Source organism: Mobula birostris, chromosome 2 (genome assembly GCF_030028105.1).
Source record: "Mobula birostris isolate sMobBir1 chromosome 2, sMobBir1.hap1, whole genome shotgun sequence".
Lineage (NCBI taxonomy): Eukaryota > Metazoa > Chordata > Chondrichthyes > Myliobatiformes > Myliobatidae > Mobula > Mobula birostris.
This window is the reverse complement of record NC_092371.1, coordinates 37,182,842-37,203,491: the sequence shown is the minus strand read 5'-3', so window position 1 is coordinate 37,203,491 and position 20,650 is coordinate 37,182,842. Positions and strand designations below refer to the sequence as shown.

The window sequence follows — 20,650 nt, the reverse complement described above, 5'->3', positions numbered from 1 at the left end:
TTTTCACCCACTTTATATGTATATTTTGAGCTTTTGGCAACAAGAATTTATGGAAAAATGCAGCCTTCTTCTGATTTACAATTTATATGTAAAATAATTTGAAGCTCTGAACAATAATTTTTTAAAAAGTTCACTCTGTTTTTATTAGGTGCAATATTTATTTTATGCACAGAATAATTAAATATAGATAAATGTTTATTATTGGTAAACTTGGTAGAAATAAAAGTCTGATGCATACTGTATTTTCACATTTGATAGATACTAATTTCTTTGCAAGATACCTGCTGCTAGATATCAGAGGGCTGAGGTACATATGCTACTGATGAAGTAATTCTATATTTTTGACAGAAGCAGTGATTAATAGATTAGTTTAAACTACAGCAATACTTTATTTGGTAGCCTTGCAGCAAGTATAATGAATCTCATCTGTAATTCCTATTTTAAAAAGAATTTGAATCACAATACACAAATCAATTTTCTTTTGCAAATAGTATTTTGTAGAAGATAGCTTTTCCTACATTTTTCTGAAGGGTTATTTTAATTCCATGTCTGAGCTTTGCATACAAGTGAAAAATACTGTGAAGGTTTTTATTGAAGTAGCTAATAATAGATTAATAGCATTTGTTTAGGTCTTTTGACAGAAGACCCAGTCTTTGGCATCAGAACATTGTGCTTGAGCCAATAACTTCATTCTAATAGACATGAACCCTTTGGCACAAGCCCTTCAGTGAGTGAGAATGTTGGTACATTCCGTGAAGCAGCAATGATAGAGTATCAGCTGATGCATTCTCACTCTGACATACTGCCTCACTGTCTCTCCCTTACTTTGTAGGTGGAATAAGCCTCGTTGCTAACCCTTGGGCCGGGTGGTTTAAGCAGATGCTGAGCTGTGGATAAACTGAGAGCGGGAGAAACTGCCTTTAGAGCTGGAGTACAGTGTTGAAATATTATTCAGTTACTGAGCCGAGCAGAAAAGTAATGGCTTCAAATTTTAATGACATTGTCAAGCAGGGATATGTGAAGATTCGGAGCAGACGTTTAGGGGTGAGTGTTTCTCTCTCATGCTTTGTTCTTTAAGCTAAGCCATTTTCCTTGTGTCAATATTCACAATGAATGGAATATACGTTATTAACAATAAGTATAGCTCAGGTACTAGCTGTTACTATAAATTAGAAACCAGGGATTACATCCAGAGTTCATGAGATCATAAGCACTGTACTTGTCTGGGTTTGTTTCATTTAACGGCAATGTTGTCTGCAAGGATATATATTTAACTTTCCAAAAATTCCTGAAGATTTGTGTTAAGCTTCTGGAAAAGTTGTTGTCACTAATTAATTTAAAGCATAATTGACATAAAATGTTATTAATTTAACATTGCAATGATGTTCCAAATAGGAAAAAAAAACAGAAACAAGTAATCAAAGCAGATAAATCCAGTTTTAAAAAAAAACTGTTAGCAATGAAAATCTCAATGTGTGTTGCATTATTCATTTATAATCAGTACTTGCTTTAAACACTGCATATGTCGTTTTTTTATTTTCAACACGTGTGACGCTGAGCTGAACGAGTGAAAGTTACTCTTATAAATATGCTTCATGGGAGCAAAATTGTGAAATGGTGCAATGAAGATTATTAGTTCCTTGTTTTTTCATAACATTTGATTTATAATCTCACTACAAAGTGTGTTGTTTAAAGTGTTGTTGCTTCATTGTTGCTTGAGCTCAACCAAATAATAAGATTACAGAGAATACTTAGGAAAGTTTCTTATTTTAATCAATATAAGGAAAATAATTATTCAAATATTGCTAATTGGAACAATTTCCTAGACAATAAATTTGTCTTGTGTGAATTGCTGTTGTAGTACTTATCAATTATTGCCATCAAAAATTCAGAAGGTAATAAAACACCCTGTATGTTAAACTAACTGCAGACTAAATGTCATCGGTAGCAAAATCAGATGATGCCTAAAAAGACAGATTAATTAAAGGTCTAAAGTGAAGTTGCCTATCTATAAAAAATTGTTGGGCATTTATTGTTTTTTTAACAAGGATGAAATCAGCATTATTCTGAATCATATGCTTGAAGTCAGTGATACAACATAACATACTTACTGCAATGTATCTGCTTTTATTGGATGTATTAAATGAATAAAGCACATGTGTCAGGGACTTTGCAAAGAGCTCTTTTAATGTATAATGTATGAAAGTAAGAGAATCAGTACAAGAAAGATAAGGTGCACAAGAAAGATATTGTGTACAAATGAATGTGAAATGTGCACATAAAATGCTTAAAAAAATGAGAGGCAGGTATTGTGCACAGGTGGCGGTACATTTATTCTTGACATCATGATAAATGAAATGATAGAAATGCACAAACACAACCGTCCCATTGGTTTTATGATGCTAGTTTGTTTGCTTATTTGGTTACCACAATGCTATATGAAGTTAAATTTACATCCCTCTTGACTGTTAAATGTGCAGAGTGTCCAGTCTTGTGGTCAGGAAATAACATCTTCTTGATTATTCGGGACATCAACACTCTATTTTATTTGCATTTTAAAAAGTAAATATAACTAATATATCACCATAATTATCAGTCTCAAAAGACACAATAATTTGTTGATTTGAAAATAAAATGAGGGCAACCTAAGCATGAAAGGTTGTCCTTTTTTTTTTCTTTGAAGAGTGTTTTAACTGAGCTTTAGCTGAGCTAATATGATTATATTAGTGCATATGTCAAAATTCAAAGTAAATGTCTTATCGAAGTGTCTATATGTCACCAGATACTACCTTGAGATCAATTTTCTCGTAATCATTCAGAGTAGAAAAAAGAAATATGACAGAGTCAGTGAAAACTACATACAATGGCTGATAAACAACCAATGTTTAAAAAAAGACAAACTGTGCATATAATAATAGTAATTAAATAAAACTGAGAACTTAAGTTGTAGAACCTTGGAAGTTAGTCCACTGGCTGAGGAATCAATTTATGTTTGAGGTGAGTGAAGTTATCTGCACTAGTTTAGAAGTCTGATACCAGAAGGATAAGAAAAGTTCCTGAACCTGGTGGTGTGAGACCTAAGGCCTCTGTACTTCTTTACCGATGGTTGTAGTGAGAAGCGAGCATGGCTGGTATAGTGGGATCCTTGATAATGAATACTGCTTTCTTATGGCAGCATTGCTTGTAGATGTGCTCAACAGTGGGGTGGGCTTTACTTGCAGTGGACCAGACTGTATCCACTACTTTTGTAGGCTTTTCCACTCTTGTGTATTGGTATTTCCGTACCAGGCCGTGATGCAATGAGTCAGGATACTCTCTACTGTGCATCTATAGAAGTTCGTCAAGGTTTTCAATGACATACCAAATTAGTTCAAACTTCTAACTAGAGGCATTGCTGGACCTCCTTTGTAATGGTACTTATGTGTTAGTCTCAGGACAGAACCTCTGATATGATAATGCCAAGAAAATTAAAGTTATGATATTCTACCTCTGATCCCTTAATGAGGACTGGCTTATAGATCTTTGGTTTCTTCCTTCTATAATAAATAGTCAGCTTAGTGGTTTTGCTGATGTTGAATGAGAGGTTGATGTTGTGGCACCATTTAACCAGCTTTTCGAACAAAATTTTAAACATTTTTTTCTTCTGTCTTTTTGACAGTAAAGAAAACTGAATGACAGGTGACTAACATTAGTGACAGCCATGGTGCTCTTTTTGAAGTTTCAACAAACACCTGCCTTCATTTTCACTGGCTAGTGGGGAATATAGCTTTCTTCTTTTGCCTTACTGTAATTTTAATAGGTGAGTGACTTTGAGATTTAATGGTCTGCATTGAAATTCCTGATGAACTAATGGGGAAGAATATGAAAGATTTTCTTTGTAGATTAATGGGGAGATTCTTCTAAAATCTCAAGTGATGGTGCAAGACTGTGATATTTTTCAATAAACATTTATTGGTAAATAGATTGCTTTACTGACAAATTATTGCTTTTTTCACTATTTCTTTCATGGGATCTTAGCTTTTCAAACAGGGCCTAATATGTTGCTTATTCCTAAATGTCCTTGAACTTAATGGCATGCTGGCCCACTTCAGAAGGAATCTGACTTCTTCACATTTCTTCACATTTAGGCCACATTGGTAACATACATTGAATTTCTGCGCTGAAGATATCACTGAAATAGATATGTTTTGTGGTTATCAATAATAATATCAATTATTAACTGACATTAGACATTGGTAATGTAGAATACTGCAAATTCAGTTCATTGGTTTATGGGTGAGACCAGCAGCGGGACAGCTACGGAGCTTTGGTTGTAGTATAGTAATTGCTTTATAGCATGCTGTCGCCTGTTGCTGCTGCCCCAGAGGTGAGACACCAGGGTGGTGTGGCACAGTATTCATGCTGGGTTGGAGGCTTGCCTTTCCTGTCAATGCTGCTCTCCAGTGTTCGCTCGGAGGAAGACAAACTTGACTCTGTTTGTCTGTGAACTGCAATGGGCTTGTTTTCTCCAACAATATCGATGTACCATCAATCTACAGGACGTGACACTCGGAGACATGGGCTATATAATATTTTTGTGTGACTGTACATTTTATAGGCATCCGTTAGTCTCATGAGACCATACAAATGCGCCTTGGAAGGTTTCCAGGGCATAGGCCTGAGCAAGGTTGTATGGAAGACCGGCAGTTGCCCATGCTGCAAGTCTCCCCTCTCCACACCACTGATGTTGTCCAAGACATTAGAACCAATACGGCTTGGCACCGGTGTTGTCGCAGAGCAATGTGTGGTTAAGTGCCTTGCTCAAGGACACAACGCGCTGCCTCAGCCAAGGCTCGAACTAGCGACCTTCACATCACTAGACAAACGCCTTAACCATTTGGCCATGTGCCAACACTGTATTTTTACTGCTATATTATTTGCTGTATGTGCCTTGTGCTGTGTATGACTGTTGGTACTGCAGTTTGCAGCTTGGGCCTAGAGGAACACTGTTGCATTGTTGTATTCATGGATACTTATGTATGGTTGACTGACAATTAAACTTGACCTGAAGATAACAAAGCTGCCAGGTAGGTGGTGAAGAGAGCATATAGCATGCTTGCCTTCATGGGTGGAGGAATAGAATATGAAAGTTGGTGTTTCATGTTATAACATTACAAAATACTGGTTAGACTCCACTTGGAATATCATGTGCAATTCTAGATGTCACTCTGACAAATAGATGATTGTGCTGGAGAAAGTGCAAAGAAAATAGACAAGGATGCTGACTGGATTGGAACCAAAGTGCTGGGGACAGATTGGATAGGCTGAGTTTGATTTCCCTGCAGTGAAGGAAACTGAGTGGTGACATGATAGAGATGTAGAAAATTAAATGAGCATAGATAATCTAGTGAGAGAGAGCCTGTCTGACATGTCAAAATGTTGGGATGGACAAAAGTTCTTGATAGACTCTACATTACGGTTTCTGATGGGTTTGCTTTTGTTGGCATGGTGGGTGGTGGGGGAGGATTGATGCTTTTGCTGAGAAAGTAGGGGGAGGGGAAATGATTGATGCTTTTCCTGCTGCTTGGGTGTGGGAGGGGGAGAAGGTATTTGGGTTCTAACCTTTTTCTGTCATTCATTCTGTGAAGAATAAGGGTTTCTGGTTGTATTCTGCGTACATTTTCGGATATTAAATTGAACACTTGAATATTTTCCCTATAGAAGAAATAAGAGTGAAATAGAAGTCTTTCACGCAGAGAGTGGTATATATTTGAAACTTGCAACTAGAGGAAGTGATGAGAATCAGATACAATCGCTACATTTTGGAGCCATTTGGACAGACAGTTACATAGATGGGGAGCAGAAAGAATCAGACCTATTATAGGAAAACAGGATTAGTGTAGATGGACAAAAAGGTTGTAAATGGCATATTGGGTCCAATAACCCATTTTAATGCTGTATAGCTCCATGACTTTATAAATTCCACCACAATCATAATCTTGGGTTACCAACCCATTAACATAACTGCATTCTACTACTGTTTTTATGTGTGATTCCAAATCCTCTGCTTAATTTGAGGCTAAGTTTGCTGATGATACAACGATAGGTGGAGGGGCTGGTAGTGCTGAGAAAGCAGAGATTCTGCAGAGAGACTTGGATAGATCGGGAGAATGGGCAAAGAAGTGACAAATGAAATACAATGTTGGAAAGTGTATGGTTATGCACTTTGGTAGAAGAAATAAATGGACAGACTATTATTTAAATGGGGAGAGATTTCAAAGTTCTGAGATGCAATGGGACTTGGGAGTCCTCATGCAGGATACCCTTAAGGTTAACCTCCAGGTTGAGTCAGTGGTGAAGAAGGTGAATGCAATGTTGGCAGTCATTTCTAGAGGAATAGAATATAGGAACAGGGATGTGAAGTTGAGGCTGTATAAGGCACTGGTAAGACCTCACTTGGAGTACTGTGGGCAGTTTTGGTCTCCTTATTTAAGGAAGGATATGCTAACATTGGAGAGGGTTCAGAGAAAGTTCAGTAGAATGATTCTGGGAATGAGAAGGTTAACATATGAGGAACATTTGACTACTCTTGGACTGTACTCCTTGGAGTTTAGAAGGATGAGGGGGCACCTCATAGAAACATTTTGAATGTTGAAAGGCATGGACAGAGTGGATGTGGCAAAGTTGTTTCCCATGGTGGGGAGCCTAGTACGAGAGGGCATGACTTAAGGATTAAAGGGCGCCCATTCAGATCAGAGATGTGAAGAAATTTTTTTAGCCAGAGGGTGGTGAATCTGTGGAACTTGTTGCTATGGGCGGCAGTGGAGGTCAAGTCATTGGGTGTATTTAAGGCAGAGATTGATAGGTATCTGAGTAGCCAGGGCATCAAAGGTTATGGTGAGAAGGCAGGGGAGTGGGACTAAATGGGAGAATGGATCAGCTCATGATAAAATGGTGGAGTAGACTCGATGGGCCGAATGGCCGACTTCTGCACCTTTGTCTTATGGTATTAATTTGATCAGAATCTTATGACAACAAACTAGGAAGATGTTTGATATCAAACTTCCTGGGTGAAGTAGTAAATTATTGGGATCTTTTCTTTCTTTCTAATGCCCAGTTGAAGAACACATTTGAGTCCTTAGGAACCTGATAGTGATGGAGAGGGATTTTTTGTGAAAAAAATATTTATGGGCTATTTATCCTGTGTGATAAAATTAGAAGTGTACTATGAATGTTTCCCATGGACACAAAGTGCTGATATTGCTTAAAGTGCAGGTTATTCATTCAATATAGCTGTAGTTTCTGATTAATATCCACATTACACCTCTCCAGGGATATCTCAAGTTGGTTCACAATCAATTTCTTTTATGTACAGTAGCTAATCCAATATATGTAAGTGTTGCAACCAATATACAGTATAATTGATATCGCTCTATTACAAAAGATAGCCCTTAATTATAAGTGAGGCACAGAAAATCTGTATTTACTGACAAGTAACCTTTACTAACTCAACTAAAAGCAAGTGGGTTCACAAACAAACTACCTGTGTGCACCCCTCCAGAATCCCTGACCCTCCATGAACACTCAATTAAGAGAAAAGGTATTACTTGGGAAAGGAGTCTACATTGGCTAGGCATCCTTCATAGTTCTGACCCCCACGTGCCTATAGGGTCTTCCTTATCCATGATGGTTGGTCTCTGGTTGCTGGAGTGTTATTGCCCCTACACACTTGGAGCTCCTGACTCGTATAGTGTTTCTCATCAGTTGAACAGGTGGATCTCCATTCCATTGGCTCAAGGTCACCTGACCTATTTGGATCACCTTCCTACTGGTTCTTGTCCAGGGCTGCAACCTCCATTGTTTCATGGTTCGGCCCACCCCAGTCTTGTGTATTTGTCTCTTTCAACTCAGACTGGTCCAAACCAGTTAAATGAGGCGACACAGATGGAGTCTAACGAGATTATAGATTGCTTCTTTGGTAGGTCTGGCATTTTACATAATAAGTTGCTACTCATCTGAGAATGGTCTCAGGTTTAGCAGGTTATTACTTGAAGCTCCTTGTGTCCACATTCAATTGCCCTGATTAGATTATCCCAGATCAAGAATCAGATCAGAGTCCATAAAGTGGGAGGAAACAATTGGTTTGGCTGCTTCCCCTGACCTTGATTCATCAAATCCACTAATTGCATACTGTAGTTTCTTCAGGCCAGCAGTTCATTTGAACAAAGATCAGAGAATAGATCAGATTACTGTATCTTTATTTATCACATGCACATCGAAACATAGAGTGAAATGCATCACTTGCATCCACAACCAATACAGTTTAAGGATGTGCTGGGGGCATCCTGCAGGTGTCCGCATGCTTCTGGTGGCAACATAGCATGCCCACAGCTTACTAAACCTGATCTGTGAAATGTGCAGGAAACCAGAGCACCCAGAGGAAACCCACGTGGTCACAGGAGGAATGTACAAATTCCTATAGACAGTGGCAGGAATTAAATTCAGGTTGTTGAGAGTCTTGCTCTTTGCAAAAATAGTAAAGGTACATTAAGTAAGAGGTTTAATAATTGAGACCTACAAATTTACATTTGTTAAAGGTTCATTCTGAGTTTCAAAACCAATGCAAAAGGAAGGGATTAATGGGATGCCAAGGGCTGTCCCAGTGACTAAAATGGAAAAGTGCACAACCTAGTCTTTTTCATATGTACAAACATAAATCAAATTGTCTTTTGCTCATAGCCATACAAGGGAAATATTAACTTGCAAACCCTTTTTGAATGGTGTGACGTGATTGTTCACATCATATTGAACAAGTGGAGATGGGTCCACTTATTTCTTAATTGTAGATCAGCAACTTTTTGACGGAGGCATTCTGTCATTATTTCACTAAATCATCAGATTGGATTACAGTCTCAAAATTCAGAACAAATATCTACACCCTTCCTATTGACTCTTGTGACAAAGGTATCCACAAATGAGACAAATTAGAAAACTCATTGTGTTGATGGGAGTAAGGAGGAAACTAGTGGTGACTAGTGGGGTACTGCAAGGCTCAGTGCTGGGACCTCAGTTGTTTACAATATATATTAATGACTTGGATGAGGGAGTTAAATGCAGCATCTCCAAGTTTGCGGATGACACGAAGCTGGGTGGCAGTGTTAGCTGTGAGGAGGATGCTAAGAGGATGCAGGGTGACTTGGATAGGTTGGGTGAGTGGGCAAATTCATGGCAGATGCAATTTAATGTGGATAAATGTGAAGTTATCCACTTTGGTGGCAAAAATAGGAAAACAGATTATTATCTGAATGGTGGCCGATTAGGAAAAGGGGAGGTGCAACGAGACCTGGGTGTCATTGTACACCAGTCATTGAAAGTGGGCATGCAGGTACAGCAGGCGGCGAAAAAGGCGAATGGTATGCTGGCATTTATAGCAAGAGGATTCGAGTACAGGAGCAGGGAGGTACTACTGCAGTTGTACAAGGCCTTGGTGAGACCACACCTGGAGTATTGTGTGCAGTTTTGGTCCCCTAATCTGAGGAAAGACATCCTTGCCATAGAGGGAGTACAAAGAAGGTTCACCAGATTGATTCCTGGGATGGCAGGACTTTCATATGAAGAAAGACTGGATGAACTGGGCTTGTACTCATTGGAATTTAGAAGATTGAGGGGGGATCTGATTGAAACGTATAAGATCCTAAAGGGATTGGACAGGCTAGATGCAGGAAGATTGTTCCCGATGTTGGGGAAGTCCAGAACGAGGGGCCACAGTTTGAGGATAGAGGGGAAGCCTTTTAGGACCGAGATTAGGAAAAACTTCTTCACACAGAGAGTGGTGAATCTGTGGAATTCTCTGCCACAAGAAACAGTTGAGGCCAGTTCATTGGCTATATTTAAGAGGGAGTTAGATATGGCCCTTGTGGCTACGGGGGTCAGGGGGTATGGAGGGAATGCTGGGGCGGGGTTCTGAGTTGGATGATCAGCCATGATCATAATAAATGGCGGTGCAGGCTCGAAGGGCCGAATGGCCTACTCCTGCACCTATTTTCTATGTTTCTATGTTTCTATGAAACACATAGAGGTTTAACTGTAGAGAGGAAGAAAGTTGTGCATTAGTTGTGCAGTGTATTTGGTAATGTGAACTGATCGCCATGGTATATTTTTGATACATTACTCACAGGAAACTTTCATTGGTCTTAAAGTTAGAAGAAAGTTCACAATTCAGTGGGATACCCAGGTCTGGAGTTATAAAATTAGAACTAGCCTGTTCAAAGGTGAATTTTGGAAGAATTGATTTAGACAAGAAAATGCCTGGAGCACTCTCCTCTAAAAGGCTGTTACTGCTGGATCAATTGATATCTTAAGTACCTGCAATGATAAATTTTTGTTAGGTTATATATCAAGGGACACGGTTCAAGGGAACATAAGTAGAAATAAGGTACAGATCAGCTGAGATCTAATTGAATGTCAGAACAAGCCTTTAGTGTTAAATGGACCTCCTGTGTTTCCAATTAAAATTCATTTTGAGCAGTTTGGTGAAAAATAGGGTGAAACCATCAAAACCTCAAAAGGACCATATTTTTTCACTTTATAGGATATTAATCAAAGGTACGATTTTGACTATTTTAAATTGGTAATTCATATATGACTCTCATCAGAAATGCATACATAATTAATTTAGATCCCCAGAAGACCTACAAATAAAACTTTTGCCCTTGGTTTGTTCCTTCAAATACTGTCAAACTCTAATAACTAAAACACCTGTCTCCAGAGAATGCAGGGTGCCCCAGAAGACTGCCAGCTGTAAGTGTTTTCAAATATGTGTCAATCAGGTTAATAAAAGTAATCAAAGAAAATAAAGGAACCTTTGGCAATGTGCATAGGGTCATGGTATGATATGAAGGAAAGGATTTTTAAAGATTAAAGTACATCTATTATCGAAGCATGTATACTATATACAACTTTGAGATTTGTCTCCTTACAAGCAGCTGCCATACAAAGAAACACAATAGAACCCAGAAAAAAGACTGTCAAACACCCAATGTGCACAAAAAAACAAATCGTGCAAACGATAAAAAATAAGCAAATAACATTCAGAACTGCAGTTCATGAAAGTGAATTCAGAGCCACGAAGCCAGTTCATCACTGTATCTGGTCCAGGATCCCATTGGTTGCAGGTCACAGTCTCAGTTCAGCATGGAGATGAGTAAAGCTTGCAAGCAGTGAGCTGAACCCATCCCTCGCCTCCAACCCCAACACACTGACCTTTTCAATCTGGCTCGACGCTTTACATGAACAGGAGAACAGCTTTTAAAAAGTTGGCAATCATCTGCACTAACAGATTGGAATTATCACTTCCATCATCTGTGAGGAAGTGTCAGTGGGGAGCTTGGAGCAGTACATGCTGACTTCTACAATCTCAGTATGTTTGCACTTTTACCTTTGACCAACATTTTCCATCATGGCAGCCGGGCAGATGTACTCCAGTTAGTTATATTAAAGGGTGTCAGAATATAAATTGGCCTTGTAAGCCTGAAATCTCAAGGATTTTCTTATTTTCTTTATTCAAGAGTTCTTTTGCAAAATATTATTGCCATGTAGACTGTCTTGAGCTCAATATCCTTGACATTCCTTATGTTCTTGACATAGGCTCAGCTGTGTGTCTTGGTGATAAGATTGTCTTTGTCCGTGCAGTTGTAATTCATTTACCATATGTCAAAGTCGAAGTAAGTTGGTTTTCTTATTGTCACACATACTGGGATACAGTGAATACTTGTTTCACATTCCATCCATACAGATCATTTCATCACATCAGTACATTGGAATAATACAAAGGGAAGTAATAGCAGGATGCAGAATGAAGTGTTACAGTTACAGATAAGGTGCAGTGCAGGCAGGCAATAAGGTGCAGGGCAGTGAGAGTGTAGATAGAGTCCTTGGAGGAGAAGCTGGTTTCCATGATGTACTGAGTTGTACGCACAACTCTTTGCTGTTTCTTGTGAACTCGGGCAGAGCAGTTACCACATGAAGCCGCGAAGACTCTGGATAGGGTACTTTCTGTGGTGCATTATAAAATTCCAAATGGGACATGACAGATTTTTGTAGCTTCCTGAGGAAGCAGGGGTTCTGGTGAGCTTTCTTGGCCGTGGCATTTAAGTGGTTGCACCAGGACAGGTTCACTCCTAGGAACTTGAAGCTCTTGACCCTCTTGACCTCAGCTTCATTGATGTAAACAGAAGCCTGCTTTCTGAAGTCAATGACCAACTCTCTGTTCTTGTGACATTGAGGGAAAAGTTGTTGTCATGACACCATGACATCAGTATTTGAAATACAGCCCACTATGGCAGCATCTTTTGCAAATTTGTAAATGGAGTTAGAGTAGAATTTGGACACACTGTCATGAGTGCAGAGAGAATAGAGTAAGGGGCTGAGGATGCTGCCTTGTAAGGCACCAGTGTTGCAGATAATTGTGGAATAGGTACTGCTGCATATAGCTGGTATAGTTATACACAACTTTGACAAGAAAGAACACAATTAGAACAAAAACCCTAAACCCATTCTAGTATAAATTAATCAAAGTGATCTTATTTTTGCTGATATTGGGGTAATAATTATGATTGTACAGGTTGGTTGAAGGAAGTAGCTGTTCTTGAACTTGGTGGTTGAGAATTTAGGCTTCTGTGCCTTCTGCCCAGTATCTGTGAGAAGATAGCATGGCCCAGATGGTGGGGATCTGTGACGATAGATGATGCATTGTGTGGAAATTATCAATGGTGGGGAGGGAAGTGTCCATGATGTATTCGGTTGAACTCACTACACTCTGCAGCTTCTTACTTTCCTGCACATTCAAATTGTTGTATCAAATCATGTTACAACCAGTCTGCATACATTCAACACTATATCAGCAGATGTTTGCTAGTGTGTTTGGTAACAAACTGAACTTCCTTACAGTTTCAGGAGCATTATTATTCTCTTTTGTGATCACCAAAGGGATTTAATATCAATAATCTCCAGTGACTTGTGATCACTGTACACATTTAGAATGTTCCAGTGAATACAGCAAACAGCTTTTCAATTGTGTGCTGTTAGCTGGCACATCTGCAAGATTTTTGTGCCAGGTCCTTTTCTGAATCTGTTTTTTTATGGCATCAACTCCTTTTTATCATCAAAATATTGTCACATTGTCACTGTTCTGAATTCAGATGAGTTGACACCTGTGAGTTATTTACTGTGTTTGGAATTCCTGGTGTGGCCTCCTGTATATCGGTGAGAGCCAACATAAATTGGGAGATTACTTCTCCAAGCATCTACGCTCTGTCCACCAGAACAAGGGGAACCTTCCAGAGGCCACTCATTTTAATTCCACTTCCCATTCTCTTGTTGATATATCCATCCATGGCTTCCTCCGCTGTTGTGATGAGGTTATACTTAGGTTGGAGGAACAACACCTTAAAATACATTTAGGTAGCCTCCAACCTGATGGCATGAACATTGATTTCTCAAAGATCAGGTAATGACGCCCCTCCCCCCACTTCACCATTTCTCATCCCCTTTTCCCTCTCTCACCTTACCTCCTTAACCACCCATTGCCTCACTCTGGTGCTCTTCCCATACTTTTCTTACTTCCACGGCCTTCAGTCTCTTTCACCAATCAAATTCCCAGCTCTTTATTTCATCCCTCCCACTCCAGTTTTCACCCATCACCTCGTGTTTCTCTTTCCCCTCACCCATCTCTTAAATCTACTCCTCAGATGTTTTTCTCCAGTCCTGCTGAAGGGTTTTGGCCCGAAACATTGACTGTACTTTTTTTCCATAACTGATGCCTTTGCTGCTGAGTTCCTCCAGCACGTGTGTGTTGCTTGGATGTCCAACATCTGCAGATTTTCTCTTGTCTGAATATCTCCTTAATTTGGTTGACTTACTCATCAGTGTCCAAGCAACATGATTTCACATCTCTCTTGGTCACGTCCCTCAGTGACTTGCATATCTCTCTCTAATGTTGCAGGAACTGCACAAATAGTTGGTAAATCTAAAAGGTTTGGCACTCATGCAGAACTCTTTGTGGTCAGTGCTTCTTATATTGCTTTATGATTTGCTGGACCTGAGTTCATTTTATCACTGATGATGTGAACCAGGGAGGAGATTGGGTTTCAGCTTTTACATGTTCAACCTTAGTGGCTGCAGCATTTGATCATTGGTGCTGTCTATTTCCACTTGTGGTATACGTAACTCAGCCTTAACAAATAACACTTCTGCAAAGAGCAAAACGTTGTCAGCTATGGGTCTTAGTCCAACTGAAGCTTGCAAGTGCATTGCACAACATTTGCTGAATTTTCTCTGATGCTATACTGAATCCAAATGCCAAACCTTACTAATGGTATCATCTCAATTTCACATTGAAACTTGATACAAGCTATCCTCATGTATAGATAAGAACAAATGGCTTCATCCAGCAGAATGAAAATGTTTTTTTGTAGTCTGTTCTGGCAAAACATCTTTTATTTTTCATGAGGTAATCACTATTCTTGAAAGCTTTACAAGAATCTTTGTGCTGAAGATAAATTCATAGCTTGATTACTCAACATACATTACGTTGGATACTCTGGATGCCTATCATGTCGCTGTCTCTACCTTCATCAACCTCTCCAATTAGACAGTACATTTCATCTTGAGAATTACTGGAAGTTAATTGCTGAGTGTCCTTTTATCTAGAACTAATGAAACTCCGGATTCCCACTATTTTGAAAGCATCTGCATCTGAGGCTGTGGCAATTGCTTCTGTAAGAACAATCCTTATGTCATGACGTGGATGAACCAGGAGGTACGTCATCTGCTGAGGGCGAGATTTGTGGCATTTAAATCTGGTGACCCAGGTCAGTGCAAGAAAACCAGGTATGACTTGAGGTGGGCTACTTCAAGAGCAAGGAGACAATTACAAGCGAGTTTGGAGGCAACACTGGATGCACATCAACTCTGGCAGGGTTTGGAAGACATTACATCTTACAAAGCAAAACCCAATAGCATGAATGGCAGCAATGCTTCACTTCCAGGTGAGCTCAATGCCTTCTATGCTCGCTTGGAAAAGGAGAATAAAATTTCAGCTGTGAAAATCCCTGCAGCACCCGATGACCCTGTAATTCCCATCTTACTATTTACATACTTGGAAACCTGTGTGCAGTCAAGGTGTTTCAATTGACTGTAGTAAAAATACACCTGTATCTGGAATATCCAATGGCTGGTGAGCCAATATCCTGGCAAAACCGACACCATGAAGACAAAAGAACAAACCGCTAACAGGTTATTGAAAAGCACAAGTCAGGAGATGGATACAAGAAAATTTCCAAGTCACTGAATAACCCTTGGAGTACAGTTAAGTCAATCTTCAAGAAATGGAAAGAATATGGCACAGCTGTAAATTTGCCTAGAGCAGGCCGTTCTCAAAAACTGAGTGACTGTGCAAGAGGAGACTAGTGAGAGAGGCTACCAAGACACCTATGACAACTTTGGAAGAGTTACAAGCTTCAGTGGCTGAGATGGGAAGAAATGTACATACAACAACTGTTGCCCAGGTGCTTTACCAGTCACAGCCTTATGGGAGAGAGGCAAAGAGAAAACCACTGTTGAAAAAAAAAACACTCACATGGAATCTCGGCTTGAGTTTGCCAGAAGGCATGTGGGAAACTCTGAAGTCAGCTGGAAGAACGTTCAATGGTTGAATGAGACCAAAATTGAGCTTTTTGGCCATCAGACCAAACGCTATGCTTGGCGTAAACGAAACAACGCACATCATCAAAAACACACTATCCCTACCGTGAAGCATGGAGGTGGTTGCATCATGCTGTGGGGAAGCTTCATTGCAACAGGCTCTGGAAGGCTTGTGAAGGTAGAGGGTAAAATGAATGCAGCAAAATACAGGGAAATCCTGGAGGAAAATTTGATGCGACTTGGGAGAAGATTTGTTTCCCAGCAAGACAATGACCCCAAGCACAAAGCCAAAGTTACACAGGAATGGCTTAAAAACAACAAAGTTAATGTCCTGAAGTGGCCAAGTCTGAGCTCAGAATTATAGATGTCCACAGCATAGTAAATTTTAAATTGTCCCATTCAGGTATAAAGATTTAATCGCTTTGTTATGAAATTTTCTATTATTTCTCTTCTTGGATCCTCTTTTCCTTTATCTTTAAATAAATTATCTGACAGTTTGGTGATTAAACACACTTTGAGGATCTGGCTACAGTTTAGAAAACATTTCGGTTTATTGAGATTTTCCCTTTCTGGTCCTATTTTTTCTAATTTTTTTAAACCATCTACGGCCGATCTGGTTTTTAGAGAATGGGATAGATTAGGCATTAAATGATTTCAGGATTGGTTTGTTGGAGGGAATTTTTCTTCTTTTGAGCAGCTCTCAGTGAGATACAACCTATCAAATACCCACTTTTTTCAATATCTACAGATTAGAGATTTTTTAAAGATCTAAACTACATATATTTCCTACCAGCCTGGATAAGAACATAACAGATGTAATTTTTAATTTGAAACCTCTTGATAATGGCTCAATATCTTATATTTACGGTCTGTTGTTGGGACTGAGAATGGCTCCTTTAGACAAAATTAAAATAGATTGGGAAAAGGATTTACAGACTTCATTATCTGATGAGACCTGAAGGGCTATTTTCAAAATGGTTAATTCTTCATCATTATGTGCTCGTCATTCTCTCCTATAATTTAAAGTGGTACATAGGGCTCATATGTCTAAAGACAAGCTTTCTCGTTTTTTTGCAGATATACCTCCTTATTGTGGTAGATGTAATAATGGAGAGGCTTCATTAATTCATATGTTTTGGTTGTGTTTGAGCCTTGAAAAACATTGGAAAGATGTATTCCAAACTTTTTCTGTACTTTTTAAAGTTAATTTTAAGCCCAATCCTTTAACTGCTTTATTTGGTATTGAGGGAAGAGCTATAATTTTGGAGCCTTCTCATTTGTGGATACTGGTTTTTATTTCTCTTATGTCTAGCAGGGTGATCTTGCTTAAATGAAAGGAGATTGCCCCCCCAACACATGCTCAATGGTTATGCGATGTTATGTCATGTTTAAATTTAGAGAACATTTGTTGTTCAATTTCTGATTGTAACCAAGATTTTCAAACGTTATGGGGACCCTTGCTGAACTATTTTAAAAATCCTTGAATTGTTATTGTTATTAAAATATAGATCTGGGCCATTATTATAAAACACTATATGGTAAAGTATTCTTTTTTCCTCTTGTTTTTTTTTTTACCAACCAGATTTGTCTTGGTAGTGGGTGTAGAATTTTTTCATAATATATTTAACCATATTATTCTATTTCATAATTCAATTTATTTTATTTCATTGATCATGAATATGGGATACCGTGATTGTATCAGTGTGATTTATATATAGTGCATTTTGTGTTATCTTAATTTGATTTATAAGTATCCTTATGAATTCTGCATTTGTGTATATGAAATTTAATAAAAATATTGGAAAAAGAAAGATTTAATCACTGTGGGGGCTTTCTTAGTCTCATAGGATAATGTCTGAATGTCTTTTTTGACAAGGGGGATTAGTCCGCTTGGCAGGTGAGACTTGTAGCTATAAAACGTTCTTAGGTTCTGTGACCTCCTTCATGGAGGTTGTAGGAGTTGTCTCTGGGAAGGCAGGAAGTGGTTCTAACCGCTCTGGGCACCCTTCTTCTCTTATAATTGACTCTCCTTTCCTCAGCTAATCAATGTGTTGTTTCCAGACATTATCTGAAATAGTTTCCATGGGGACTGTGGAAGTGGCTCTGTCCACCTCTCTTCTCTAACAACTGATCAATGTGTCATCTCCAAATGACATCAGATGCAATCTCCATTGTGTAGGTGAGTTATCCAGTTCTGTCCTTAACCTTTCCAAGTACCCACTTCTGATCATCTCCGTCGTCCCTCGCCAGGACTGCTTCTCCATGAGCAAAACATCAGTCCTCATTGTTTGAGGAGCCTTCTATTTGCCTCAGCTGTTTGTCCTGCAGACTCATTCTGAGACTGGGTTTGAGGAGATCAAAGTGTGAATGCAAGGGTCAAAGCAGAAATAGCATAAATGGTGAGTTCTTGGTTGTGGAGTGTGCTGCATTGTGATATGCAAGGAGGAAATTGGTGAGCTTGTTGTCAGTGTAGTGTGTTCTGCTGACCTTGTTTGCAATGCGTTCTTTAGTCTCTAGTCAAACCATTCCGCCAAGCCATGTGTAGCTGGGCAGTAAAGTGCAGAAGTAATATGTAACTTTGTAGCTTAATCTACTACTGCCAAGAAATTTGTGCCTATGAATGGTCCAGTAAAATCTATGTGAATCATGTGTCAGGGCAGTGGAGACCATCTTCAGGGATGTAGGGGTGCTGCTCTTGGCTTCTTCTGTACGTACTGGTATTCTGTACACTGCATGGAAAGCTGCTCAACCTGCTGATCTATTCCAGACAAAGCTTCTAGCCAATGCTTTTGTTTCTAACTATGCCTAGATGACTGGCACGTAGCTCCTCCAACACTTTATCTCTCAGCTTGTATGGTAAAACAACTCTCAAACCTCACATAAGGTAATCTCCATCAAGGGCAAGTTCAGAATTTCCAAGGCACATTTCTTATTATCAAAGTTCCTGATTCATAAATTCTTCTTCTTCTCCAGATAGCCAAGAAACCAAGAAAGAAAAGAACGGTAGCACAATCCTGAATCTCCAAATCCCTCCTCCCCACACAATAAAATGAACAAAAATGGAACAGGCACATCAACACCCCCCCAAGAAAAAAATGCCCACACCGCATACAAAAAAAAAACAAGAAAGCTCGGGGTGAAAAATACAGAATATAAAAATCTATAAGACTGAAAAAATTTCTATAGTCCAAGTCCATATCCAAAACGCAGAAAATCTGGGTAAAGTTCTCTGGAGGGCCACACAAGCTTCTCTCTTCAGCAGCAGCGCAATCCCACCAGTGATCAAAAGGTAGTATCCCCTCTCTGGTAGCAGAGTGATTCAACCAGTGATCAAAAGGCAGGCAATAGTGCTCACCTTCCTCATTTGCCTCAATGTTGCTTTAATCAGTGAAATGGTGTCAAATATTGGCTTACACAATCTGCCTCCCACAATCCTCACAGAGACTTCAGAGCACTGAAACTACAAATGATCTCCAAACTGCAAATCACAGTCTCTAACAGTTCCAGAATCATACTCAAGATTGAAAACAAACAACATATAGAAAAGAAGTGAAATATATGGTTTCCTGGTCTACCCAGAAGCTGTTGACCATAGGAACATTGTACGCAGATGCCATCTTGACCAGATATATCCATTCCAAGTTCATCCAAGCGCTGGTAAAAATGGGGGAACTGGTATATCTGCTACACATTTCAGCCATTTTGGGTTGCCACATAGACTGCCACAGTGTGGGGTCTTTTCCGGTTTCCTTTTGGATCATTTTTGCTGTAATAGGGAGACTTTTGATTTGTGTTTGGGAGAATACGTCAAGAGGCATGTCCTATTTTATAAATTTTTCACGTATTTGCTTTCCCGGGGGTGTGGGACAATTCACCAGCATATTCGTGATTAGTTGTACTCTTGAATTCCATCTTGTAATTGTGTCCTCTAAGAAAAAGAGCCCGTCACCGTATTTGGCTGGCTGCTGTTCATGGAACACCCTTCTCTGGATTGAAAATGGGCACGAATGGCAGATAACCAGTAAAGAGTGTAAACACTCTCCCATACAGGTTCTGGTTGAAATGTTTCACACTGCAAACCAAACTCAGGGCCTCTTTGTCAAACTGTGTGTAATTTTTCTCTGCAGCGCTAAGAGAAGATAATGTAAAGGCTCTCTACACTCAATTCTATCATTCTTAACATGTGATATAACTACACTTATACCATAAGTCGGTCATCACAGATAAGCTCCACTGAACAATGTGGATCATGATGTGTGAAACAATGTTTGACGTCACCATTTCCTTTTCTTTTTGAAAAGCCACCTCACAGTGCTTTGTCTATTGTCATTTCTTCCTCATCTGTAGTAATGAGTTAAATGGGTGGAGCACAGTAGCCAGTTTTGGCATGAACCTGTTATAGGAATTGACAAATCCTAAAAAGGACTGCAACTGTGACACTTCTTTTAGCCTTGGGACATCGACCACTACTTGTATTTTCTCAGCATACTTGTGCACATCCTTGAGTGTCGATGGTATGGCCACAGAACGTAATGTTTGGTTTAAAGAATTCACAGTTGTTGCATCGTGCTCTGAGCCCATAATCTAATAATCTTTTTAACACTGGAGATATTCCTTTTCATCTTAACTGATAACAATGATGTCATCCAGGTAATTCTGAGTGCTTGCGCAGCTTTGTATCACCTGTTCCATAACTTTCTGCCAGGTAGCAGGTTCAGATGCTACCTCAACAATAAGTCTATTATATCAATCACTCTGTGGATCGTCACCTTGTCGTGTTGGAGAAGCTTGTGTGGTCCTGTCATTCCGAGAGCAATGCCGTCTGGAGCTATGCTCCTGGTAGGGTCACCCATGGCGATAAGGTCGCCCGTGAAGTCCCTGACAAAGAACAATCCAACCAAGACCTCAACGGTGGAACAAGCGGAATAAGTTATTTCGAACTCAATGGCTGTGAAGGCGGATGAAGGCT

General features: G+C 39.4%; 1 protein-coding gene across 1 annotated transcript in view; it reads left to right on the top strand.

Annotated features, from left to right (window-relative positions):
- The first annotated feature begins 844 nt into the window (after positions 1–844).
- The window catches only part of LOC140208223 (docking protein 5-like), a 520,777-nt gene continuing 500,971 nt past the window's right edge, over positions 845–20,650 (top strand). The window contains exon 1 of the mRNA XM_072276739.1: positions 845–1,044. Within this exon, the coding sequence (XP_072132840.1) occupies positions 979–1,044 (66 nt within the window). The 5' untranslated portion in view covers positions 845–978. The remainder of the gene's footprint in view (positions 1,045–20,650) is intronic.